We start from the raw sequence: 26,606 nt of genomic DNA, 5'->3' as shown, positions 1-26,606 counted from the left end.
CTCAGCTCCTCCAGTGGAGGAGTCAGCTTCTCAGCAGGAGAAATTCCGTTTCAGGTTTCCCAAGCGTACGAGTATGTTTCTGGACCACTCTGACTTCAGAGAGGCAGTCCAGAAACACCGAGCTTGTCCAGATAAGCGTTTTTCCAAGCGTCTTAAGGATACACGTTATCCCTTCCCCCCTGACGTGGTCAAGGGCTGGACTCAGTGTCCCAAGGTGGATCCTCCAATCTCCAGACTGGCGGCTAGATCCATAGTTGCAGTTGAAGATGGGGCTTCACTCAAGGATGCCACTGACAGATGGAGCTCTGGTTGAAATCCATCTATGAAGCTATCGGCGCGTCTTTTGCTCCAGCATTCGCAGCCATATGGGCACTCCAAGCTATCTCAGCGGGTCAAGCGCAAATTGACGCAGTCACACGTACGTCTGCGCCGCAAGTGGCGTCCATAACCTCTCAAACGTCGGCATTTGCGTCCTACGCTATTAATGCTGTCCTGGACTCTGCGAGCCGTACGGCGGTTGCAGCCGACAATTCGGTGGCAATACGCAGGGCCTTGTGGCTTCGGGAATGGAAGGCAGATTCGGCTTCCAAAAAGTGCTTAACCAGTTTGCCATTTTCTGGCGACCGTTTGTTTGGTGAGCGATTGGATGAAATCATCAAACAATCCAAGGGAAAGGATACATCCTTACCCCAGGCCAAACCAAACATACCCCAACAGAGGAGGGGACAGTCGAGGTTTCGGTCCTTTCGGGGCGCGGGCAGGTCCCAATTCTCCTCGTCCAAAAGGCCTCAGAAGGATCAGAGGAACTCCGATTCATGGCGGTCTAAGTCACGTCCTAAAAAGACCGCCGGAGGTGCCGCTACCAAGGCGGCTTCCTCATGACTTACGGCCTCCTCACACCGCATCTTCGGTCGGTGGCATGCTCTCCCGCTTTTGCGACACCTCGCTGCCACAGGTAAAAGACCGTTGGGTGAGAGACATTCTGTCTCACGGTTACAAGATAGAGTTCAGCTCTCGTCCTCCGACTCGATTCTTCAGAACATCTCCGCCTCCCGAGCGAGCCGATGCTCTTCTGCAGGCGGTGGGCACTCTGAAGGCAGAAGGAGTGGTGGTCCCGGTTCCTCTTCAGCAACAGGGTCACGGTTTTTACTCCAACCTGTTTGTGGTTCCAAAGAAGGACGGGTCTTTCCGTCCTGTCCTGGACCTAAAACTGCTCAACAAACACGTAAAGACCAGGCGGTTCCGGATGGAATCCCTCCGCTCCGTCATCGCCTCAATGTCCCAAGGAGATTTCCTTGCATCGATCGATATCAAAGATGCTTATCTCCACGTACCGATTGCTCCAGAGCATCAGCGCTTCCTGCGCTTCGGCATAGGAGACGAACACCTTCAGTTCGCGGCACTGCCGTTCGGCCTGGCGACAGCCCCACAGGTTTTCACCAAGGTCATGGCTACAGTAGTTGCGGTCCTCCACTCTCAGGGTCACTCGGTGATCCCTTACTTAGACGATCTGCTGGTCAAGGCACCCTCTCAAGAGGCATGCCAACACAGCCTCAACGCTACTCTGGAGACTCTCCAGAGTTTCGGGTGGATCATCAGTTTCTTTTTCGCTCCTAATTGGGAGACCCAGACAATTGGGTGTATAGCTACTGCCTCCGGAGGCCGCACAAAGTACTACACTTAAAAGTGTAAGGCCCCTCCCCTTCTGGCTATACACCCCCCCCCGTGGGAGCACGGGTCCTTCAGTTTTTTGCTTTGTGCGAAGGAGGTCAGACACGCACGCATAGCTCCACTGTTTAGTCAGCAGCAGCTGCTGACTATGTCGGATGGAAGAAAAGAGGACCCATACAAGGGTCCCCAGCATGCTCCCTTCTCACCCCACTTTTTGTCGGTGGTGCTTGTTAAGGTTGAGGTACCCATTGCGGGTACGGAGGCTGGAGCCCACATGCTGATTCCTTCCCCATCCCCATTAGGGCTCTGGGCGAAGTGGGATTTCTTCGGCGCTCCATTGGGAGACCCAGACGATTGGGTGTATAGCACTGCCTCCGGAGGCCACACAAAGCATTACACTAAAAAGTGTAAGGCCCCTCCCCTTCTGGCTATACACCCCCCGTGGGATCACGGGCTGCTCAGTTTTCAAGCTTTGTGCGAAGGAGGTCAGACATCCACGCATAGCTCCACTGTTTAGTCAGCAGTAGCTGCTGACTATATCGGATGGAAGAAAAGAGGGCCCATACTAGGGCCCCCAGCATGCTCCCTTCTCACCCCATTCCTATTGGCGGTGTTTGTTAAGGTTGAGGTACCCATTGTGGGTACGGAGGCTGGAGCCCACATGCTGCTTTCCTTCCCCATCCCCCTGACGGCTCTGAGGAAGTGGGATCTTACCGGCCCCCAAGCCCTGAGGCCGGGCTCCATCCACAGACCCGTAGAACCTGCTGGATACGGAGCTGGGTACCGTTCAGGGACAAGGCCCTGCGACTTTCAGGTACTCTGTGTCCCCGTAGGGACAGGCCGCGCACACTCCAGACTTGCTGGATGTGCTAGTGCGCCGGGGACAGTAGCGCTGCGCGCTGGGGTTACAGTCACTGCAGTTTCTCTGAGAGACTTTGTGTTGGGGACTGCCGCGCCGGCCGCCCCTGGAGCGGCGGCGCGGCTGAGACTTGTGGTGCGCCGGGGACTTAGCGCCGACCGTGCTTTTACGACGGCGGCGCTTATAAATCCAGTCCCCGGCTTTTGCGGCATAGCTCCGCTTCGTTCCCGCCCCCACCCTGTCAATCAGGGCAAGGGAGAGACGCTGTACGATAGTCAGCGCCGAGGGCTGGAGTCTGATTTACATACTCCAGCCCTCTCACTGGGCACAGTGGGACGCCAGTTCCCGCTCTTTGTCTGCAGCACGCCCAGGGCCCGCCCCTCTCCACAGGACGCCGGCAGCCATTCCTACATGCAGTCTGGCTGGAGAACGGACACAGGCTCTGGGAGACCCAGACAAGGGATTTCTGGCGACCACACACCCGCGTTAAGCGGGCGGTAAGCAGCACATTAGTGCTGGCCCCACTAGTGCCACAGTGTTATATTGGTGTATTTTTTTCTCTATACCATATATATATATATATATTGCACTGTAAGGTCGCTTCTTGGCTGTATACCCTATATTGCTCTGAGGAGACGACAACATGTCATCCGCAAAACGCAAGGGTGCCAAGACACAGGCTGTATACGCTGCTTGTGCCGCTTGTGGGGCTGATCTACCGGCAGGTTCCAAAGACCCCCATTGTGTGCAATGTTCGGTCCCTGTGCCACTTCGTCAGCCGGAGTCTATGGTGGTAGTGGCCCAGGCAGAGTCACCGGTGAACCCTGTCCCGGTGACGGGGACAGAGTTTGCAGTTTTTGCTGACAAGATGTCTGTCACTATGACAAAAATCCTAGAGACCTTGCAGGCCAGGCCGGTCACTCAGACCATGGACACTGCTGCGTCAATGTTCCCCGGTCCCCCTCAGTTGGAGTTAATCCGTGCTTCAAGGGGGTCCCAGGCATCTCAGGCTGAAGGCTCTGACTCAGATGACAGTCCCAGGCAGCCTAAGCGAGCTCGCTGGGAGAGACCCTCCACGTCATCACGCGGATCAGGGTCTCAGCGAGAAGAGTCTCTGCGTGATGAGACAGAGGAGGGTGATCAGGAGTCTAATCCTGACACCGCTCTCAATCTGGATACTCCTGATGGTGACGCCATGGTAAATGACCTTATAGCGGCCATCAATAGACTGTTGGATATTTCTCCCCCAGCCCCTTCAGCAGAAGAGGCAGCTGCACAGCAGGAGAAGTTCCATTTCAGGTATCCCAAGCGTAAACTGAGTACTTTTCTGGACCACGCTGACTTCAGAGAATCAGTCCAGAAACACCAGGCTTATCCAGACAAGCGTTTCTCCAAACGTCTTAAGGATACACGTTATCCCTTTCCCCCTGACGTGGTCAAACGCTGGACCCAGTGTCCAAAGGTGGATCCCCCAATCTCCAGGCTTGCGGCTAGATCCATAGTTGCAGTGGAGGATGGGGCTTCACTTAAAGATGCCAATGACAGACAGATGGACCTTTGGTTGAAATCTGTCTATGAAGCTATCGGCGCGTCATTTGCTCCAGCATTCGCGGCCGTGTGCGCACTCCAAGCGATTTCAGCTGGTCTGGCACAGGTGGACTCTATCATACGTCCAGCAGTGCCGCAAGTGAAGTCCTTAACTTCGCAAATGTCTGCGTTTGCGACCTATGCTATCAACACTGTCCTGGACTCTACGAGCCGTACCTCAATGGCGTCTGCCAACTCGGTGGTTTTGCGCAGAGCCTTGTGGTTAAAAGAATGGAAAGCGGATTCTGCTTCCAAAAAATGTTTAACCAGCTTGCCACTATCTGTAGACAGACTGTTTGGTGAGCAATTGGCTGAAATCATTAAACAGTCCAAGGGTAAAGACTCCTCCTTACCCCAGCCCAGATCAAGCAAACCTCAACAAAGGAGGTGGCAGTCGAGGTTTCGGTCCTTTCGAGGCTCTGGCAAGGCCCAATTCTCCTCGTCCAAAGGGACTCAGAAAGAGCAAAAGGGCTCAGATTCCTGGCGGGCTCACTCACGCCCCAAGAAAGCAACCGGAGGAACCGCTTCCAAGGCGGCTGCCTCATGACTTTCGGCCTCCTCCCTCCGCATCCTCGGTCGGTGGCAGGCTCTCCCGCTTATGCGACATTTGGCTGCCACAGGTCAAGGACCGGTGGGTAACAGACATTTTGTCTCACGGGTACAGGATAGAGTTCAGTTCTCGTCCTCCGCCTCGGTTCTTCAGAACTTCCCCACATCCCGACCTAGCAGAGGCTCTTCTGCAGGCGGTGGGCTCACTAAGAGCAGAAGGAGTGGTGATCCCTGTTCCTCTTCAGGAACAAGGGCAAGGTTTTTACTCCAATCTCTTCGTGGTTCCAAAAAAGGACGGCTCGTTCCGTCCTGTTCTGGACCTAAAGCTGCTCAACAAGCATGTGAACGCCAGGCGGTTCCGGATGGAATCCCTCCGCTCCGTCATTGCCTCAATGTCTCAAGGAGATTTCCTTGCATCAATAGACATCAAAGATGCTTATCTCCACGTGCCGATTGCTACAGAGCACCAACGTTTTCTACGTTTTGTGATAGGTCACGAACATCTCCAGTTCGTAGCTCTGCCATTTGGTCTGGCGACAGCCCCACGGGTTTTCACCAAGGTCATGGCGGCAGTGGTAGCAGTCTTGCACTCCCAGGGACACTCGGTGATCCCTTACTTGGACGATCTACTTGTCAAAGCACCCTCTCAAGAGGCATGCCAACACAGCCTGAATGTTGCGCTGGAGACTCTCCAGACTTTCGGGTGGATCATCAACTTTTCAAAGTCAAATCTGTCACCGACTCAATCACTAACGTATCTTGGCATGGAGTTTCATACTCTGCCAGCGATAGTGAAGCTTCCGCTGGACAAGCAGCGGTCACTACAGACAGGGGTACAGTCTCTCCTTCACGGTCAGTCGCACTCCTTAAGGCGCCTCATGCACTTCCTAGGGAAGATGGTGGCAGCAATGGAAGCAGTCCCGTTTGCACAGTTTCATCTGCGCCCACTTCAATGGGACATTCTCCGCCAATGGGACGGGAAGTCAACGTCCCTGGACAGGAAAGTCTCCCTTTCCCAGACGGCCAAGGACTCTCTGCAATGGTGGCTTCTTCCCACCTCATTATCACAGGGAAGATCATTCCTGCCCCCATCCTGGGCAGTGGTCACGACAGACGCAAGTCTGTCAGGGTGGGGAGCAGTTTTTCTCCACCACAGGGCTCAAGGGACGTGGACTCAGCAGGAGTCCACCCTTCAGATCAATGTTCTGGAAATCAGGGCAGTGTATCTAGCCCTACTAGCCTTCCAGCAGTGGCTGGAAGGAAAGCAGATCCGAATTAAGTCGGACAACTCCACAGCGGTGGCATACATCAACCACCAGGGAGGGACACGCAGTCGGCAAGCCTTCCAGGAAGTCCGGCGGATTCTGCTGTGGGTGGAGGACAGAGCATCCACCATATCAGCGGTTCACATCCCGGGCGTAGAAAACTGGGAAGCAGACTTCCTCAGTCGCCAGGGTATGGACGCAGGGGAATGGTCCCTTCACCCGGACGTGTTTCAGGAAATCTGTCGCCGCTGGGGGGTGCCGGACGTCGACCTAATGGCGTCGCGGCACAACAACAAGGTCCCGACGTTCATGGCGCGGTCTCGCGATCAAAGAGCTCTGGCGGCAGACGCCTTAGTGCAAGATTGGTCGCAGTTCCGGCTCCCTTATGTGTTCCCACCTCTGGCACTCTTGCCCAGAGTGCTACGCAAGATCAGATCCGATTGCAGCCGCGTCATACTCGTCGCCCCAGACTGGCCGAGGAGGTCGTGGTACCCGGATCTGTGGCATCTCACGGTCGGCCAACCGTGGGCACTACCAGACCGACCAGACTTACTGTCCCAAGGGCCGTTTTTCCATCGGAATTCTGCGGCCCTGAACCTGACTGTGTGGCCATTGAGTCCTGGATCCTAGCGTCTTCAGGATTATCCCAAGGAGTCGTTGCCACCATGAGACAGGCTAGGAAGTCCACTTCTGCTAAGATCTACCACAGAACGTGGAGGATTTTCTTATCCTGGTGCTCTGCACAAGGAGTATCCCCCTGGCCATTCGCGTTACCTACTTTTCTTTCCTTCCTGCAATCTGGGTTGGAAAAGGGCTTGTCGCTCGGCTCCCTTAAAGGGCAAGTCTCGGCACTATCCGTGTTTTTTCAGAAGCGTCTAGCACGACTTTCTCAGGTGCGCACGTTCCTGCAGGGGGTTTGTCATATCGTCCCTCCGTACAGGCGGCCGTTAGATCCATGGGATCTAAACAGGGTACTAGTTGCTCTCCAGAAGCCGCCCTTCGAGCCTCTGAGGGATGTTTCACTTTCTCGTCTCTCACAGAAAGTGGTCTTTCTAGTGGCGGTCACGTCTCTTCGGAGAGTGTCTGAGCTAGCAGCGCTGTCATCCAAGGCTCCCTTCCTGGTGTTCCACCAGGACAAGGTAGTGCTGCGCCCCATTCAGGAGTTTCTCCCTAAGGTGGTATCCTCTTTTCATCTTAATCAGGATATCTCCTTGCCTTCCTTTCTTCAGCGCTCTATTGGGAGACCCAGACGATTGGGGTATAGCTACTGCCCTCTGGAGGCCACACAAAGCACTACATTAAAAGTGCAAGGCCCCTCCCCCTCTGGCTATACCCCCCCCCGTGGTATCACGGGTTCTCCAGTTTTAGCTTTGTGTGCGAAGGAGGTCAGACATTCCATGCATAGCTCCACAGATTTTAGTCAGCAGTAGCTGCTGACTATTTCGGATGGAAGAAAAGAGGACACATATAGTGTCCCCAGCATGCTCCCTTCTCACCCCTGGATGGTGTTGTAAGGTTGAGGTACCTATTGCTGGTACAGGGCTGGAGCCTGACATGCTGTTTTCCTTCCACATCCCCTGGTAGGGCTCTGTGGAAGTGGGATCCTGCCGGCCTCTCAGCTCTGACGCCGGGCTCCATCCACAGACCCATTAGAACCTGATGGAGACGGAGCAGGAGTACGATCAGGGACAGGCCCTGCATCATACAGGTACTCTGTGTCCCCGGCAGGCACAGACACACTCCGGGCTGGCTGGGTGTTGTAGTGCGCCGGGGACCGCAACGTTGGAGCTAGTGTCCCTACAGATTACTGGGGGATTGTTTGTGTATGGGAACGCAGCGCCGACCCCCTCTGGACCGGGCGGCGCTGCTGTGACTTGTGGTGCGCCGGGGATCCGCCGTCCGCGCTTTTACGGCGGCGGCGGTTATAAATTGAGTCCCCGGCTTTTTGGGCCTAGGACGCCGGCAGCTCCGATTCGTTCCCGCCCCCACCCTGTCATTCAGGGTAGGGGAGAGACGCTGTTCGCTAGCAGCGACGAGGGCTGGAGCCTGATTTACATGCTCCAGCCCTCACACTAGGCACAGAGGGAAGCAGGCTTCCCGCTCTTGGCCAGGAACGCCCAGGGCCCGCCCCCCTTCTCTCTCAGGACGCCGGCAGCCATTACATGCAGTCTGGCTGGAGGAAGGACGCAAGGCTCTGGGAGACCTGGACTAGGGGCTATCTGGCGACCACACACCCGCTTTTTAAGCGGGCGGTAAGCGATTTTTCTGTGCTGGTCCCTCTAGTGCATCACGGTGTATTGGTGTACTGTGTAGGATATAGAGATATTGTATTTCTTGCACTGTAAGGTCGCTTCTGGCTGCATCTCCCAGATCACTCTGTGGAAGCAACAACATGCCATCCTCAAAACGCAAGGCTGCCAAGGCTAGGGCTGTGTATACTGCGTGTGCTGCATGTGGGGCTAATCTACCAGCAGGCTCCGATGACCCCCATTGTGTGCAATGCTCCGACCCGGTGCTGCTTCGCCAGCCGGAGTCAGGAGGGAGAGTGACCCAGGCTGAGACGCCTGTAAGTCCTGCCCCGGTGACAGGGACAGACTTTGCAGTTTTTGCTGATAATATGTCTGTCTCTATGGCAAAAATACTTGAAACCTTGCAATCTATGCATGGGGCTCAGTCTTTGGGCACGGCGAGGCCTCTGTCCTCAGGTCCCCCTCACTTGGAATTAATCCAGCCCACAGGGGAGTCCCCGGCTTCACAGGCCGAGGATTATGAGTCAGATGATAGCCCCAGCCACCCTAAGCGAGCTCGCTGGGAAAGACCCTCGACGTCATCACACTGCTCAGGGTCTCAGCGCAATCAGTCTCCCTGTGATGTGTCTGATGAGAGTGATCAGGAATCCATTCCTGGAACCCCTCTCAACCTGGATACCCCTGATGGGGATGCCATGGTAAACGACCTTATCTCAGCCATCAATAGGCTGTTGGATATTTCTCCCCCAGCCCCTTCAGCAGAAGAGGCGGCTGCGGAGCAGGAGAAGTTTCGTTTCCTTTATCCCAAGCGTAAATTGAGTGCTTTGTTGGATCACGCTGACTTCAGAGAATCAATCCAGAAGCACGACGCTCACCCAGAAAGGCGTTTCTCTAAACGATCTAAAGATACGCGTTTCCCTTTCCCCCCTGAGGTGGTCAAGCGCTGGACACAGTGTCCAAAGGTAGACCCCCCGATTTCCAAACTCGCAGCTAGGTCCATAGTTGCAGTGGAGGATGGCGCTTCACTTAAAGATGCCAATGACAGACAGATGGACCTTTGGTTAAAATCTGTCTATGAAGCTATCGGCGCGTCGTTTGCTCCGGCATTCGCAGCCGTATGGGCACTCCAGGCTATTTCAGCTGGCTTAGCAAAAGTGGATGCTATCATACATCCAGCAGTGCCGCAAGTGGCGCACCTTACCACGCAGATGTCGGCGTTTGCGTCTTACGCTATCAATGCGGTCCTAGAATCTACCAGTCGCACCTCAATGGCGTCCGCCAATTCGGTAGTTTTGCGCAGAGCCTTGTGGTTAAAGGACTGGAAAGCAGATGCTGGTTCCAAAAAATGTTTAACCAGTTTGCCTTTATCTAGAGATAGACTGTTTGGCGAGCCATTGGCTGATATCATTAAGCAGTCTAAGGGTAAAGACTCCTCTTTACCACAACCCAGAACAACCAAACCTCAGCAGAAAAAGTGGCAGCAGAGGTTTCAGTCCTTTCGAGGTTCGGGCAAGACACCATTTACCTCGTACAAAGGGACTCAGAGGACGCAAAGAAACTCAGATTCGTGGCGGGCTCACACGCGCCCCAAGAAAGCAAATGGAGGTACCGCTTCCAAAGCGGCTACCTCATGACTTCCAGCCCCCTCCCTCCGCATCGCCGGTCGGGGGCAGGCTCTCCCGCTTTTCCGGCATTTGGATGTCACAGGTCAAAGACCGGTGGGTGACGGACATTTTGTCTCGCGGGTACAGAATCGAGTTCAATTCTCGTCCTCCAGCTCGGTTCTTCAGAACCTCCCCACATCCAGACCGAGCAGATGCTCTGCTGCAGGCGGTGGGCTCCCTAAGAGCGGAAGGAGTGGTGATCCCAGTCCCTCCTCAGGAACAAGGGCAAGGGTTTTACTCCAATCTCTTTGTGGTTCCAAAAAAGGACGGCTCGTTCCGTCCTGTTCTGGACCTAAAACGGCTCAACAAACATGTGCACGCCAGGAGGTTCCGGATGGAAACCCTCCGCTCTGTCATTGCCTCAATGTCCAGAGGAGACTTCCTTGCCTCAATAGACATCAAAGATGCTTATCTCCACGTGCCAATTGCTACAGAACATCAACGTTTTCTACGTTTTGTGATAGGAGACGACCATTTTCAGTTCGTAGCTCTTCCATTTGGTCTGGCAACAGCCCCACGGGTCTTCACCAAGGTCATGGCGGCGGTGGTAGCAGTCTTGCACTCTCAGGGACACTCGGTGATCCCTTACCTAGACGACTTATTGGTCAAAGCTCCCTCTCAGGAGGCATGTCAGCACAGCCTGAATGCTACGCTGGAGACTCTACAGTCTTTCGGATGGATCATCAACTTTCCAAAGTCGATCCTATCACCGACTCAGTCACTAACGTATCTTGGCATGGAGTTTCATACTCTAGCAGCGATAGTGAAGCTGCCGCTGAACAAGCAGCGGTCACTACAGACAGGGGTGCAATCTCTCCTGCAGGGCCAGTTGCATCCCTTGCGGCGTCTCATGCATTTCCTAGGGAAGATGGTGGCAGCCATGGAAGCAGTTCCCTTTGCGCAGTTTCATCTGCGCCCACTTCAATGGGACATTCTCCGCCAATGGGACGGGAAGTCAACGTCCCTGGACAGGAAAGTCTCGCTTTCCCAGACGGCCAAGGACTCTCTACAATGGTGGCTCCTTCCCACCTCATTATCTCAGGGAAGATCCTTCCTGCCCCCATCCTGGGCAGTAGTTACGACAGATGCGAGTCTGTCGGGGTGGGGAGCAGTGTTTCTCCACCACAGGGCTCAGGGGACGTGGACTCCGCAGGAGTCCACCCTTCAGATCAATGTTCTGGAGATCAGAGCAGTGTATCTTGCTCTACTGGCCTTCCAACAGTGGCTGGAAGGAAAGCAGATCCGAATCCAATCGGACAACTCCACAGCGGTGGCATACATCAACCACCAAGGAGGGACGCGCAGTCGGCAAGCCTTCCAAGAAGTGGAGGACAGAGCATCCACCATATCCGCGGTTCACATCCCAGGCGTAGAAAACTGGGAAGCAGACTTCCTCAGTCGCCAGGGCATGGACGCAGGGGAATGGTCCCTTCACCCGGACGTGTTTCAGGAAATCTGTCGCCGCTGGGGAGTGCCGGACGTCGACCTAATGGCATCCCGGCACAACAACAAGGTCCCGGCATTCATGGCGAGGTCGCGCGATCAAAGAGCTCTGGCGGCAGACGCCTTGGTTCAAGATTGGTCGCAGTTTCAGCTCCCTTACGTGTTTCCGCCTCTGGTGCTCTTGCCCAGAGTGCTACGCAAGATCAGATCCGAGTGCAGCCGCATCATACTCGTCGCTCCAAACTGGCCGAGGAGGTCGTGGTATCCGGATCTGTGGCATCTCACGATCGGTCGACCGTGGTCACTGCCAGACCGACCAGACTTACTGTCCCAAGGGCCGTTTTTCCATCAGAATTCTGCGGCCCTGAACCTGACTGTGTGGCCATTGAGTCCTGGATCCTAGCATCTGCAGGATTATCTCAAGGAGTGGTTGCCACAATGAGACAAGCTAGAAAGTCGAATTCTGCTAAGATCTACCACAGAACGTGGAAGATTTTCTTATCCTGGTGCTCGGCCCAGGGAGTGTCTCCCTGGCCATTTGCATTACCCAAGTTTCTTTCCTTCCTGCAATCGGGGTTAGAAAAGGGCTTGTCGCTCAGCTCCCTTAAAGGGCAAGTTTCGGCAACAATCCGTGTTTTTTCAGAAGCGTCTAGCACGTCTTCCTAAGGTGCGCACGTTCCTGCAGGGGGTCTGTCATATTGTGCCCCCGTACAAGCGACCGTTAGATCCATGGGATCTGAACAGGGTACTAGTTGCTCTCCAGAAGCCGCCCTTCGAGCCTCTGAAGGAAGTTTCCTTTTCTCGGCTGTCGCAGAAAGTGGCGTTTCTTGTTGCGATCACATCGCTTCGGCGAGTGTCTGAGCTGGCAGCTCTGTCATCCAAGGCTCCCTTCCTGGTGTTCCACCAGGACAAGGTTGTGCTGCGCCCCATTCCGGAGTTTCTTCCTAAGGTCGTATCCTCTTTTCATCTTAATCAGGATATTTCCTTGCCTTCTTTTTGTCCTCATCCGGTTCACCGGTATGAAAAGGACTTACGTTTGCTAGATCTGGTGAGAGCACTCAGAATCTACATTTCCCGCACGGTGCCCATACGCCGTGCCGATGCACTTTTTGTCCTTGTCGCTGGTCCGCGCAAGGGGTTGCAGGCTTCTAAAGCCACCCTGGCTCGATGGATCAAAGAACCAATTCTTGAGGCCTACCGTTCTGCGGGGCTTCCGGTTCCTTCAGGGCTAAAAGCCCACTCAACCAGAGCCGTGGGTGCGTCCTGGGCATTACGTCACCAGGCTTCGGCTCAACAGGTGTGCCAGGCAGCTACCTGGTCCAGTCTGCACACTTTCACCAAGCATTATCAGGTGCATACCTATGCTTCGGCGGATGCCAGCTTAGGTAGAAGAGTCCTGCAGGCGGCAGTGACACCCCCGTAGGGGAGGGCTGTTTTGCAGCTCTAACATGAGGTATTTATTTACCCACCCAGGGACAGCTTTTGGACGTCCCAATCGTCTGGGTCTCCCAATAGAGCGCTGAAGAAGAAGGGAATTTTGTTACTTACCGTAAATTCCTTTTCTTCTAGCTCTTATTGGGAGACCCAGCACCCGCCCTGTTGTCCTTCGGGATGTTTTTTTGTTGTTTGCGGGTACACATGTTGTTCATGTTGAACGGTTTTTCAGTTCTCCGATGTTATTCGGAGTTAATTTGTTTAAACCAGTTATTGGCTTCCTCCTTCTTGCTTTGGCACTAAAACTGGAGAACCCGTGATACCACGGGGGGGGGTATAGCCAGAGGGGGAGGGGCCTTGCACTTTTAGTGTAGTGCTTTGTGTGGCCTCCAGAGGGCAGTAGCTATACCCAATCGTCTGGGTCTCCCAATAAGAGCTAGAAGAAAAGGAATTTACGGTAAGTAACAAAATTCCCTTCTTTGTTACTTACCGTAAATTCCTTTTCTTCTAGCTCCAATTGGGAGACCCAGCACCCGCCCCTGTTCCTTCGGGATTTTTGGTTGTTCGGGTACACATGTTGTTCATGTTGAATGGTTTCAGTTCTCCGATGTTCCTTCGGATTGAATTTGTTTAACCAGTTATTGGCTTTCCTCCTTCTTGCTTTTGCACTAAAACTGAAGCAGCCCGTGATCCCACGGGGGGTGTATAGGCAGAAGGGGAGGGGCGTTACACTTTTTAGTGTAATACTTTGTGTGGCCTCCGGAGGCAATAGCTATACACCCAATCGTCTGGGTCTCCCAATTGGAGCTAGAAGAAAAGGAATTTACGGTAAGTAACAAAATTCCCTTCTTCTTCTAGCTCCAATTGGGAGACCCAGCACCCGCCCTGTTTTTCTGAGGGTATTTGTTTTTCGGGTGCACATGTTGTTCATGTTAATAACTTACGTTCTCCGATATTGTTTATCGGATGGAATTTGTTTTTGAAACAGTTATTGGCTTTCCTCCTTCTTGCTTTTGCACTAAAACTGAAGGACCCGTGCTCCCACGGGGGGGTGTATAGCCAGAAGGGGAGGGGCCTTACACTTTTAAGTGTAGTACTTTGTGCGGCCTCCGGAGGCAGTAGCTATACACCCAATTGTCTGGGTCTCCCAATTGGAGCTAGAAGAAAAGGAATTTACGGTAAGTAAACAAAATTCCCTTCTTTCCAAAGTCAAATCTGACATCGGCCCAATCGCTGACATATCTTGGCATGGAGTTTCATACCCTCTCAGCGATAGTGATGCTTCCGCTGAACAAACAGCGGTCACTGCAGACAGGGTTGCAATCTCTCCTTCAAGGTCAGTCACACCCCTTGAGGCGCCTCATGCACTTCCTAGGGAAGATGGTGGCAGCAATGGAGGCAGTCCCTTTCGCGCAGTTTCACCTGCGTCCTCTTCAATGGGACATCCTACGCAAATGGGACAGGAAGTCGACGTCCCTCGACAGGAACGTCTCCCTCTCTCAGGCAGCCAAAGCTTCCCTTCGGTGGTGGCTTCTTCCCACTTCATTGTCGAAGGGGAAATCCTTCCTACCCCCATCCTGGGCGGTGGTCACGACGGACGTGAGTCTGTCAGGGTGGGGAGCAGTCTTTCTCCACCACAGGGCTCAGGGTACGTGGACTCGGCAAGAGTCCTCCCTTCAGATCAATGTTCTGGAGATCAGGGCAGTGTATCTTGCCCTAAAAGCGTTCCAGCAGTGGCTGGAAGGCAAGCAGATCCGAATTCAGTCGGACAACTCCACAGCGGTGGCTTACATCAACCACCAAGGCGGAACACGCAGTCGGCAAGCCTTCCAGGAAGTCCGGCGGATTTTGATGTGGGTGGAAGCCACGGCCTCCACCATCTCCGCAGTTCACATCCCGGGCGTAGAAAACTGGGAAGCAGACTTTCTCAGTCGCCAGGGCATGGACTTCACCCGGACGTGTTTCAGGAGATCTGTTGCCGCTGGGGGAGGCCGGACGTCGACCTAATGGCGTCCCGGCACAACAACAAGGTCACGGCATTCATGGCACGATCTCACGATCACAGAGCTCTGGCGGCAGACGCCTTAGTTCAGGATTGGTCGCAGTTTCAACTCCCTTATGTGTTTCCACCTCTGGCACTGTTGCCCAGAGTGTTACGCAAGATCAGGGCCGACTGCCGCCGCGCCATCCTCGTCGCTCCAGACTGGCCGAGGAGGTCGTGGTACCCGGATCTGTGGCATCTCACGGTGGGCCAACCGTGGGCACTACCAGACCGTCCAGACTTGCTGTCTCAAGGGCCGTTTTTCCATCTGAATTCTGCGGCCCTCAACCTGACTGTGTGGCCATTGAGTCCTGGATCCTAGCGTCTTCAGGGTTATCTCAAGAGGTCATTGCCACTATGAGACAGGCCAGGAAACCAACGTCTGCCAAGATCTACCACAGGACGTGGAAGATATTCCTATCTTGGTGCTCTGATCAGGGATTTTCTCCCTGGCCATTTGCATTGCCCACTTTTCTTTCCTTTCTTCAATCAGGATTGGAAAAAGGTTTGTCGCTCGGCTCCCTTAAGGGACAAGTCTCAGCGCTCTGTGTTCTTTGAGAAGCGTCTTGCCAGGCTTTCTCAGGTACGCACGTTCCTGCAGGGGGTTTGTCACATTGTCCCTCCTTACAGGCGGCCGTTAGAACCCTGGGATCTGAACAGGGTTCTGATGGCCCTTCAGAAGGCACCTTTTGAGCCTTTGAAGGATATTTCTCTTTCTCGCCTTTCGCAGAAGGTGGTCTTCCTAGTAGCAGTCACATCACTTCGGAGAGTGTCTGAGCTAGCAGCGTTGTCATGCAAAGCTCCTTTCCTGGTGTTTCACCAGGACAAGGTGGTGCTGCGCCCGGTTCCGGAATTCCTTCCTAAGGTGGTATCCACCTTTCATCTCAATCAGGATATCTCCTTACCTTCTTTTTGTCCTCATCCAGTTCATCAATGTGAAAGGGATTTGCATTTGTTAGATCTGGTGAGAGCGCTCAGAATCTACATTTCCCGTACGGCGCCCCTGCGCCGCTCGGAGGCACTCTTTGTCCTTGTCGCTGGTCAGCGTAAGGGGTCACAGGCTTCCAAATCCACCCTGGCTCGGTGGATCAAGGAACCAATTCTCGAAGCCTACCGTTCTTCTGGACTTCCGGTTCCCTCAGGGCTAAAGGCCCATTCTACCAGAGCCGTGGGTGCGTCCTGGGCTTTACGGCACCAGGCTACGGCTCAGCAGGTGTGCCAGGCGGCTACCTGGTCGAGCCTGCACACTTTCACCAAACACTATCAGGTGCATACCTATGCTTCGGCGGATGCCAGCCTAGGTAGACGAGTCCTTCAGGCGGCGGTTGCCCACCTGTAGGAACGGGCCGTTTTACGGCTCTATTACGAGGTATTATTTTACCCACCCAGGGACTGCTTTTGGACGTCCCAATTGTCTGGGTCTCCCAATGGAGCGACAAAGAAGAAGGGAATTTTGTTTACTTACCGTAAATTCCTTTTCTTCTAGCTCCAATTGGGAGACCCAGCACCCGCCCCTGTTCCCTTCGGGCTGTTGTTTTTTCGTGTACACATGTTGTTCATGTTGAATGGTTTCAGTTCTCCGAAATTTCTTCGGATTGAAGTTACTTAAAACCAATTTATTTGCTTTCCTCCTTCTTGCTTTTGCACTAAAACTGAGGAACCCGTGATGCACGGGGGGTGTATAGGCAGAAGGGGAGGGGCTTAACACTTTTAGTGTAATACTTTGTGTGGCCTCCGGAGGCAGAAGCTATACACCCAATTGTCTGGGTCTCCCAATTGGAGCTAGAAGAAAAGGAATTTACGGTAAGTAAACAAAATTCCCTTTTTTTTTTTTTGCATTCCAATCTCTTTTTTACTCAGTGTCCTTTCCTTACCCCCTGTCTTGCCCCCCCAATCTTTTCATTGAGAAAAGCATTTTAGGGTCAGTGCAAAAATAATTATTTTACAAAACACTAATTTTTTTTTTTTTTCCTTAAATCTGGTTTATTTTTTGTGAATCCTGGAAAGCCAGTGACTACATGTCCATGTCTCGTCCAGTCGCTGGGTCATTGGGCACATGTGACCTGTGTCTTGCTGATTATTCCCTTTTATTACAGGATTTGATTCATCTGACAGTCAGGAACGTTCGCGATTTTCAGGTAGAAACATCACTTTTCTTTGTTTTTCCTCTTAAAGGCTTCTACTTTTTTCCCCCATAATTTTATGAATGTTTGTTGCTTTGAGAAGTGTCTGTAGACAATGCCGCGGTTGTAGAGCTCCCATGTGTCCAGTATGTGTTACCTGAGGGTCCTGCCCCAGTCGTTCGTATCTGGTAACTAAATTGTTTTCTCTTGCACCACAGGGTTTAACGATGAACAAAACAATGACCAATATCGATCGAACAGAGGCGGTGAGAAAATCCGAATTATCAGCGTGTTTAACACTACGTTTGCAATTTTCCCACCAATTCATTTTTTGAGACCCATATCTTCCACTTTTTTGTGATTTAATATTTTTTTCTTTTGAGACCTGTATTTTTTTCTTCGGCGCTCAATTGGGAGACCCAGACGATTGGGTGTATAGCACTGCCTCCGGAGGCCACACAAAGCATTACACTAAAAAGTGTAAGGCCCCTCCCCTTCTGGCTATACACCCCCAGTGGGATCACTGGCTCACCAGTTTTCTGCTTTGTGCGAAGGAGGTCAGACATCCATGCATAAGCTCCACTGTTTAGTCAGCAGTAGCTGCTGACTATATCGGATGGAAGAAAAGAGGGCCCATACTAGGGCCCCCAGCATGCTCCCTTCTCCCTTCACCCTTCTCACCCCACTTGCGGTTTGTAAGGTTGAGGTACCTATTGCTGGTACGGAGGCTGGAGCCCACATGCTGTTTTCCTTCCCCATCCCCCTGAGGGGCTCTGAGGAAGTGGGATCTTTCCGGCCACCAAGCCCTGAGGCCGGGCTCCATCCACAGACCCATAGAACCTGCTGGATGTGGAGCGGGAGTGCCGTTCAGGGACCAGGGACATCGCCCACCAAGGCGGAACACGCATCGCCAAGCCTACCAGGCAATCCGGCGGATTCTGATGTGGGTGGGGGACAGAGCATCCACCATATCCGCAGTTCACATCCCGGGAGTAGGAAATTGGGAAGCAGACTTCCTCAGTCGCCTGGGTATGGACGCAGGGGAATGGCCTCTGCACCCAGAATGGTGTTAGGAAATCTGTAGCCGCTGGGGGATGCCGGACGTCGACCTAATGGCGTCTCGGCACAACAACAAGGTCCCGATTTTCATGGCGCGGTCTCACGAGCAAAGTGCTCTGGCGGCAGGCGCCCTAGTTCAGGATTGGTCGCAGTTCCAGCTACCCTATGTGTTCTACCTCTGGCACTGTTGCCCAGAGTGCTACGCAAGCTCAGCTCCGCTTGCCGCCGCGCCATCCTCGTCGTCCCAGACTGGCCGAGGAGGTCGTGGTTCCCGGATCTGTGGCATCTCACGGTCGGCCAACCGTGGGCACTCTCAGACCGGCCAGACTTACTGTCCCAAGGGCCGTTTTTTCCACTGAATTCTACGGCCCTGATCCTGACTGTGTGGCCATCGAGTCCGAGATCCTAGCGTCTTCAGGATTATCTCCAGACGTCATTGCCACCATGAGACGGGCTAGGAAGCCGGCGTCTGCCAAGATCTGCCACAAGACGTGGAAGATATTCTTATCTTAGCGCTCTGCTCAGTGAGTGTCTCCCTGGACATTTGCATTGCCTACTTTTCCTTCCTTCCTACAATTTGGTTTGGGAAAAGGTTTGTCGCTCGGCTCTCTTAACGGACGAGTCCCAGCGCTGTCTGTATTCTTTCAGAAGCGCATAGTACGACTTCCTCAGGTACGCACGTTCCTGCAGGGGGTTGGTAACATTGTCCCTCCGTACAAGAGGCCGTTAGACCCATGGGATCTGCACAGGGTACTACTTGCTCTCCAGGAGCCGCCCTTTGAGCCTCTGAGGGATGTCTTTTCACTTTCTCGACTGTCACAGAAAGTGGCCTTTTTTTTTTGGTAACGGTCACGTCTCTTCAGAGAGTGTCCGAGCTAGCAGCGCGGTCATCCAAAGCCCCTTTCCTGGTTTTTCACCAAGACAAGGTAGTGCTGCGCCTGATTCCGGGTTTTCTCCCTAAGGTGGTATCCCCCTTTCATCTCAGTCAGGATATCTCCTTACCTTCCTTTCGTCCTCATCCAGTTCATCGATATGAATTGGATTTGCATTTGTTGGATCTGATGAGAGCGCTCAGAATCTACTTTTCCCGCACGGCGCCCCTGCGCCGCTCGGATGCACTCTTTATACTTGTCGCTGGTCAGCGCAAAGGGTCGCAGGCTTCCAAAGCCACCCTGGCTCGATGGATCAAGGAACCAATTCTTGAACCCTACCGTTCTGCTGGGCTTCCGGTTCCATCAGGGCTGAAAGCCCTTTCTACCAGAGCCGTGGGTGCGTCCTGGGCATTACGACACCAGGCTACGGCTCAACAGGTGTGCCAGGCAGCTACCTGGTCGAGTCTGCACACTTTCACCAAACATTATCAGGTGCATACCTATGCTTCGGCGGACGCCAGCCTAGGTAGAAGAGTCCTGCAGGCGGCAGTTGCCTCCCCGTAGGGGAGGGCTGTCCTTGCAGCTCTAACATGAGGTATTTCTTTACCCACCCAGGGACAGCTTTTGGACGTCCCAATCGTCTGGGTCTCCCAATGGAGCGCCGAAGAAGAAGGGAATTTTGTTACTTACCGTAAATTCCTTTTCTTCTAGCTCCTATTGGGAGACCCAGCACCCGCCCTGTTGTCCTTCGGGATTTTTGGTGGTTTTTCGGGTACACATGTTGTTCATGTTGAATGGTTTTCAGTTCTCCGATGTTACTTCGGAGTGAATTTGTTTAAACCAGTTATTGGCTTTCCTCCTTCTTGCTTTTGCACTAAAACTGGTGAGCCAGTGATCCCACTGGGGGTGTATAGCCAGAAGGGGAGGGGCCTTACACTTTTTAGTGTAATGCTTTGTGTGGCCTCCGGAGGCAGTGCTATACACCCAATCGTCTGGGTCTACCAATAGGAGCTAGAAGAAAAGGAATTTACGGTAAGTAACAAAATTCCCTTCTTTTCTGTTAATGTAGCTTTTTTTTTTTCTTCATTAAATAGCGGAAGGCAGTTTTTTTGTTTTTCTTCACCCCGGTATGGCATGATATTTGTCAAGGTTGGGAATTTAGGGAAAACCGCAAATTGGGTTTTTCAGGGTCACGGAGACTGAGTTCAAATCGATCTGCGCAGATGTATGTATGAAGAACAATAACCACACAGACGTGTCTCTACTCGGGAGACGCTCGATGGTCTTCTCATACGTATATTATAAAATACACAGTTATTCAGTTCAACATTGTCCCTGATTGGTCAAAGATAACCAGCAATGTCCATCTAGTACGTCATCAGCCTGTTTCTGGCTTAATACTAGCTACTGAATACTTTTGTTAACACGTTGCTGAGCAAGAACGAGGAGTCAACCTCCCACATCTCACATCCCATGTTTCAAGTGGTGAGAACTGATTACAGATTCACTCAGTATATTATAAATACCCTTTGTTCATTGTTCATTTTGGCTTCATTATCTTTAACACCTTAGTGTATGCACATCTTAGAATCCTATTATAAAGCGTCTATGCGATTGTCACAGACACAGATAATTATGCAACGACATCTATACTTTTATTTACACACAGATAATCTTATTACATCTGGACAAACGGCACATAGCCCAGGCTACCCTCACATATTTACATCACAAAAAACGATGGCGCTCTGTCACACGTCCTCCAGCTAAGCACAGTAAAATAAAAGCTGGAGCTATCCAGCACTTTTTTTTCTTCGGCGCTCCATTGGGAGACCCAGACGATTGGGTGTATAGCACTGCCCTCCGGAGGCCACACAAAGCAATTACACTAAAAAGTGTAAGGCCCTTCCCCTTCTGGCTATACACCCCCAGTGGGATCACTGGCTCACCAGTTTTCTGCTTTGTGCGAAGGAGGTCAGACATCCACGCATAGCTCCACTGTTTAGTCAGCAGTAGCTGCTGACTCTATCGGATGGAAGAAAAGAGAGCCCATATAGGGCCCCCAGCATGCTCCCTTCTCACCCCACTTGCGGTTTGTAAGGTTGAGGTACCCATTGCGGGTACGGAGGCTGGAGCCCACATGCTGCTTTCCTTCCCCATCCCCCTGAGGGGCTCTGTAGAAGTGGGATCTTACCGGCCCCCAAACCCTGAGGCCGAGCTCCATCCACAGACCCAGAGACCCTGCTGGAGGAGCTGAGTACAGTCAGGGACAAGGCCCTGCAACGTTCAGGTACTCCGTGTCCCCGCACAGACAGGCCACGCACACTCCAGGCTTGCTGGGTGTGCTAGTGCGCCGGGGGCACTAGCGCTGCGCGCTCGGGTTAGAGTCACTGCAGCTTAGCTGAGTGATTTTTTGTCTTGGGAACTACCGCGCCGGCCGCTCCGGGAGCGGCGGCGCCGCTGGGACTTGTAGTGCGCCGGGGACTCGCGCTGCCCGCGCTTTTACGGCGGCAGCGCTCATAAATCTAGTCTCCGGCTTTTGCGGCCTAGTTACGGTTCGTTCCCGCCCCCACCCTGTCAATCAGGGAAAGGGAGAGACGCTGTGCAATAGGCAGCGCCGAGGGCTGGAGCCTTATTTACAAGCTCCAGCCCTCTCACTGGGCACAGTGGGGACGCAAGTTTCCCGCTCTTGGTCTCAACACGCCCAGGGCCCGCCCCTCTCCACAGGACGCCGGCAGCCATTCCTGCATGCAGTCTGGCTGGAGAACGGACACAGGCTCTGGGGGACTCAGACAAGGGACTCTGGCGACCACACACCCGCGTTTATGCGGGCGGTAAGCTGCACATAAGTGCTGGCCCCACTAGTGCCACAGTGTTATTTGGTGCATTTTTTCTCTGTACCATATATATTTATATTGCACTGTACAGTCGCTTCTTGGCTTATACCCTCATTGCTCTGAGGAGACAACAACATGTCATCCGCAAAACGCAAGGGTGCCAAGGCACAGGCGGTATGCACTGCTTGTGCCGCATGTGGGGCTAATCTACCGGCAGGTTCCAATGACCCCCATTGTGTGCAATGTTCGGTCCCTGTGCCACTTCGTCAGCCAGAGTCTATGGTAGTAGTGGCCCAGGCAGAGACGCCTGTGAACCCTGCCCCGGTGACGGGGACAGAATTTGCAGTTTTTGCTGATAAGATGTCTGTGACTATGACAAAAATCCTGGAAACCTTGCAGTCCAGGCCAGTTTCTCAGACCATGGACACTGCTGTGTCTATGCTCCCCGGTCCCCCTCAGTTGGAACTAATCCGTACTTCAAGGGGGTCCCAGGCATCACAGGCTGAAGACTCTGACTCGGATGACAGTCCCAGGCAGCCTAAGCGGGCTCGCTGGGAAAGACCCTCGCCGTCATCACACTGGTCAGGGTCTCAGCGAGACGAGGCTCTGTATGAGGAGACAGAGGTGGGTGATCAGGAATCTACTCCTGACACCGCTCTCAATCTAGATACCCCTGATGGTGACGCTATGGTAAATGACCTTATAGCGGCCATCAATAGACTGTTGGATATTTCTCCCCCAGCCCTTTCTACAGAGAATCAGTCCAGAAACATCATGCTTATCCAGATAAGCGTTTCTCCAAACGTCTTAAGGATACACGTTATCCCTTTCCCCCTGACGTGGTCAAACGCTGGACCCAGTGTCCAAAGGTGGACCCCCCAATCTCCAGGCTTGCGGCTAGATCCTTAGTTGCAGTGGAAGATGGGGCTTCACTTAAAGATGCCAATGACAGACAGATGGACCTTTTGGTTAAAGTCTGTCTATGAAGCTATCGGCGCGTCGTTTGCTCCAGCATTCGCGGCCGTGTGGGCACTCCAAGCTATTTCAGCTGGCCTGGCACAAGTGGACTCTATCATACGTCCAGCAGTGCCGCGAGTAGCGTCCCTAACCTCGCAAATGTCTGCGTTTGCGACTTACGCTATCAACGCTGTCCTGGACTCTACGAGCCGTACCTCAATGGCGTCTGCCAACTCTGTGGTTTTGCGCAGAGCCTTGTGGTTAAAGGAATGGAAAGCAGATTCTGCTTCCAAGAAATGTTTAACCAGCTTGCCACTATCTGGAGACAGACTGTTTGGTGAGCAATTGGCTGAGATCATTAAACAGTCCAAGGGTAAGGACTCCTCCTTACCCCAGCCCAGATCGAGCAAACCTCAACAGAGGAAGTGGCAGTCGAGGTTTCGGTCCTTTCGAGGCTCCAGCAAGACCCAATTCTCCTCGTCCAAAGGGACTCAGAAGGAGCAAAGGAGCTCAGATTCCTGGCGGGCTCATTCACGCCCCAAGAAAACAACTGGAGGAACCGCTTCCAAGGCGGCTGCCTCATGACTTTCGGCCTCATCCCTCCGCATCCTCGGTCGGTGGCAGGCTCTCCCGCTTTTGCGACATTTGGCTGCCACAGGTCAAAGACCGGTGGGTAGCAGACATTTTGTCTCACGGGTACAGGATAGAATTCAGTTCTCATCCTCCGCCTCGGTTCTTCAGAACCTCCCCACATCCCGACCGAGCAAATGCCCTTATGCAGGCGGTGTGCTCACTAAGAGCAGAAGGAGTGGTGATCCCTGTTCCTCTGCAGGAACAAGGGCAAGGTTTTTACTCCAATCTCTTCGTGGTTCCAAAAAAGGACGGCTCGTTCCGTCCTGTTCTGGACCTAAAGCTGCTCAACAAGCATGTGAACGCCAGGCGGTTCCGGATGGAATCCCTCCGCTCTGTCATTGCCTCAATGTCTCAAGGAGATTTCCTTGCATCAATAGACATCAAAGATGCTTATCTCCACGTGCCGATTGCTACAGAGCACCAACGTTTTCTACGTTTCGTGATAGGAGACGACCATCTCCAGTTCGTAGCTCTGCCATTTGGTCTGGCGACAGCCCCACGGGTTTTCACCAAGGTCATGGCGGCAGTGGTAGCAGTCTTGCATTCTCAGGGACACTCGGTGATCCCTTACTTGGACGATCTACTTGTCAAAGCACCCTCTCAAGAGGCATGCCAACACAGCCTGAATGTTGCGCTGGAGACTCTCCAGACTTTCGGGTGGATCATCAACTTTTCAAAGTCAAACCTGGCACCGACTCAATCACTAACGTATCTTGGCATGGAGTTTCATACTCTCTCAGCGATAGTGAAGCTTCCGCTGGACAAGCAGCGGTCACTACAGACAGGGGTGCAGTCTCTCCTTCAGGGTCAGTCGCACCCCTTAAGGCGCCTCATGCACTTCCTAGGGAAGATGGTGGCAGCAATGGAGGCAGTCCCGTTCGCGCAGTTTCATCTGCGTCCACTTCAATGGGACATTCTCCGCCAATGGGACGGGAAGACAACTTCCCTAGACAGGAAAGTCTCCCTTTCTCAGACGGCCAAGGATTCTCTGCTATGGTGGCTTCTTCCCACCTCATTATCGCAGGGAAGATCATTCCTGCCCCCATCTTGGGCAGTGGTCACGACAGACGCGAGTCTGTCAGGGTGGGGAGCAGTTTTTCTCCACCACAGGGCTCAAGGGACGTGGACTCAGCAGGAATCCACCCTTCAGATCAATGTTCTGGAGATCAGGGCAGTGTATCTTGCCCTATTAGCCTTCCAGCAGTGGCTGGAAGGAAAACAGATCCGAATTCAGTCGGACAACTCCACAGCGGTGGCATACATCAACCACCAAGGAGGGACACGCAGTCGGCAAGCCTTCCAGGAAGTCAGGCGGATTCTGATGTGGGTAGAGGAAAGAGCATCCACCATATCAGCAGTTCACATCCCGGGCGTAGAAAACTGGGAAGCAGACTTCCTCAGTCGCCAGGGCATGGACGCAGGGGAATGGTCCCTTCACCCGGACGTGTTTCAGGAAATCTGCCGCCGCAGGGGTGTGCCGGACGTCGACCTAATGGCGTCTCGGCACAACAACAAGGTCCCGACCTTCATAGCGCGGTCTCGCGATCAAAGAGCTCTGGCGGCAGACGCCTTAGTGCAAGATTGGTCGCAGTTCCGGCTCCCTTATGTGTTTCCACCTCTGGCACTCTTGCCCAGAGTGTTACGCAAGATCAGATCCGATTGCGGCCGCGTCATACTCGTCGCCCCAGACTGGCCGAGGAGGTCGTGGTACCCGGATCTGTGGCATCTCACGGTCGGCCAACCGTGGGCACTACCAGACCGTCCAGACTTACTGTCCCAAGGGCCGTTTTTCCATCGGAATTCTGCGGCCCTGAACCTGACTGTGTGGCCATTGAGTCCTGGATCCTAGCGTCTTCAGGATTATCCCAAGGGGTCGTGGCCACCATGAGACAGGCTAGGAAGTCCACTTCTGCTAAGATCTACCACAGAACGTGGAAGATTTTCTTATCCTGGTGCTCTGCACAAGGAGTATCTCCCTGGCCATTCGCGTTACCTGTCTTTCTTTCCTTCCTGCAATCTGGGTTGGAAAAGGGCTTGTCGCTCGGCTCCCTTAAAGGGCAAGTCTCGGCACTATCCGTGTTTTTTCAGAAGCGTCTAGCACGACTTTCTCAGGTGCGCACGTTCCTGCAGGGGGTTTGTCATATCGTACCTCCGTACAGGCGGCCGTTAGATCCGTGGGATCTAAACAAGGTCCTTGTTGCTCTCCAGAAGCCGCCCTTCGAGCCTCTGAGGGATGTGTCACTTTCTCGACTCTCACAGAAAGTGGCCTTTCTGGTAGCGGTCACGTCTCTTCGGAGAGTGTCCGAACTAGCAGCGCTGTCATCCAAGGCTCCTTTCCTGGTGTTCCACCAGGACAAGGTAGTGCTGCGCCCCATTCAGGAGTTTCTCCCTAAGGTGGTATCCTCTTTTCATCTTAATCAGGATATCTCCTTGCCTTCCTTTTATCCGCATGCAGTTCATCGGTATGAAAAGGATTTACATTTGTTGGATCTGGTGAGAGCACTCAGAATCTACATTTCCCGCACGGCGCCCCTGCGCCGCTCGGATGCACTCTTTGTCCTTGTCGCTGGTAAGCGCAAAGGGTCGCAGGCTTCCAAAGCCACCCTGGCTCGATGGATCAAAGAACCAATTCTTGAAGCCTACCGTTCTGCTGGGCTTCCGGTTCCATCAGGGCTGAAGGCCCATTCTACCAGAGCCGTGGGTGCGTCCTGGGCATTACGACACCAGGCTACGGCTCAACAGGTGTGCCAGGCAGCCACCTGGTCGAGTCTGCACACTTTCACCAAACATTATCAGGTGCATACCTATGCTTCGGCGGACGCCAGCCTAGGTAGAAGAGTCCTGCAGGCGGCAGTTGCCTCCCCGTAGGGGAGGGCTGTCTTTGCAGCTCTAACATGAGGTATTTCTTTACCCACCCAGGGACAGCTTTTGGACGTCCCAATCGTCTGGGTCTCCCAATGGAGCGCCGAAGAAGAAGGGAATTTTGTTACTTACCGTAAATTCCTTTTCTTCTAGCTCCTATTGGGAGACCCAGCACCCGCCCTGTTGTCCTTCGGGATTTTTGGTTGTTTTTCGGGTACACATGTTGTTCATGTTGAATGGTTTTCAGTTCTCCGACGTATCTTCGGAGTGAATTTGTTTAAACCAGTTATTGGCTTTCCTCCTTCTTGCTTTTGCACTAAAACTGGTGAGCCAGTGATCCCACTGGGGGTGTATAGCCAGAAGGGGAGGGGCCTTACACTTTTTAGTGTAATTGCTTTGTGTGGCCTCCGGAGGGCAGTGCTATACACCCAATCGTCTGGGTCTCCCAATAGGAGCTAGAAGAAAAGGAATTTACGGTAAGTAACAAAATTCCCTTCTTTA

At 53.2% G+C, this 26,606-nt stretch overlaps 1 protein-coding gene across 9 annotated transcripts in view; it reads left to right on the top strand.

The window, feature by feature from the left end:
* The window catches only part of DDX4 (DEAD-box helicase 4), a 388,261-nt gene that overhangs the window by 102,255 nt on the left and 259,400 nt on the right, over positions 1-26,606 (top strand). For 7 of the 9 annotated variants that reach the window (XM_075328899.1, XM_075328957.1, XM_075328939.1 and 4 more), the window contains 2 exons: positions 16,859-16,900; positions 17,104-17,151. The exons of 1 other annotated variant lie outside the window; for it this stretch is intronic. In XM_075328899.1, coding sequence (XP_075185014.1) covers positions 16,859-16,900; positions 17,104-17,151 — 90 coding nt within the window. The remainder of the gene's footprint in view (positions 1-16,858; positions 16,901-17,103; positions 17,152-26,606) is intronic. One more of the 9 variants, XM_075328930.1, reaches the window with a different exon arrangement.

Source organism: Anomaloglossus baeobatrachus, chromosome 1, assembly GCF_048569485.1.
Source record: "Anomaloglossus baeobatrachus isolate aAnoBae1 chromosome 1, aAnoBae1.hap1, whole genome shotgun sequence".
NCBI classification, from domain to species: Eukaryota; Metazoa; Chordata; class Amphibia; order Anura; family Aromobatidae; genus Anomaloglossus; species Anomaloglossus baeobatrachus.
Note: the sequence above shows the minus strand (reverse complement) of the source record. Positions and strands in the feature narration are given on the sequence as shown.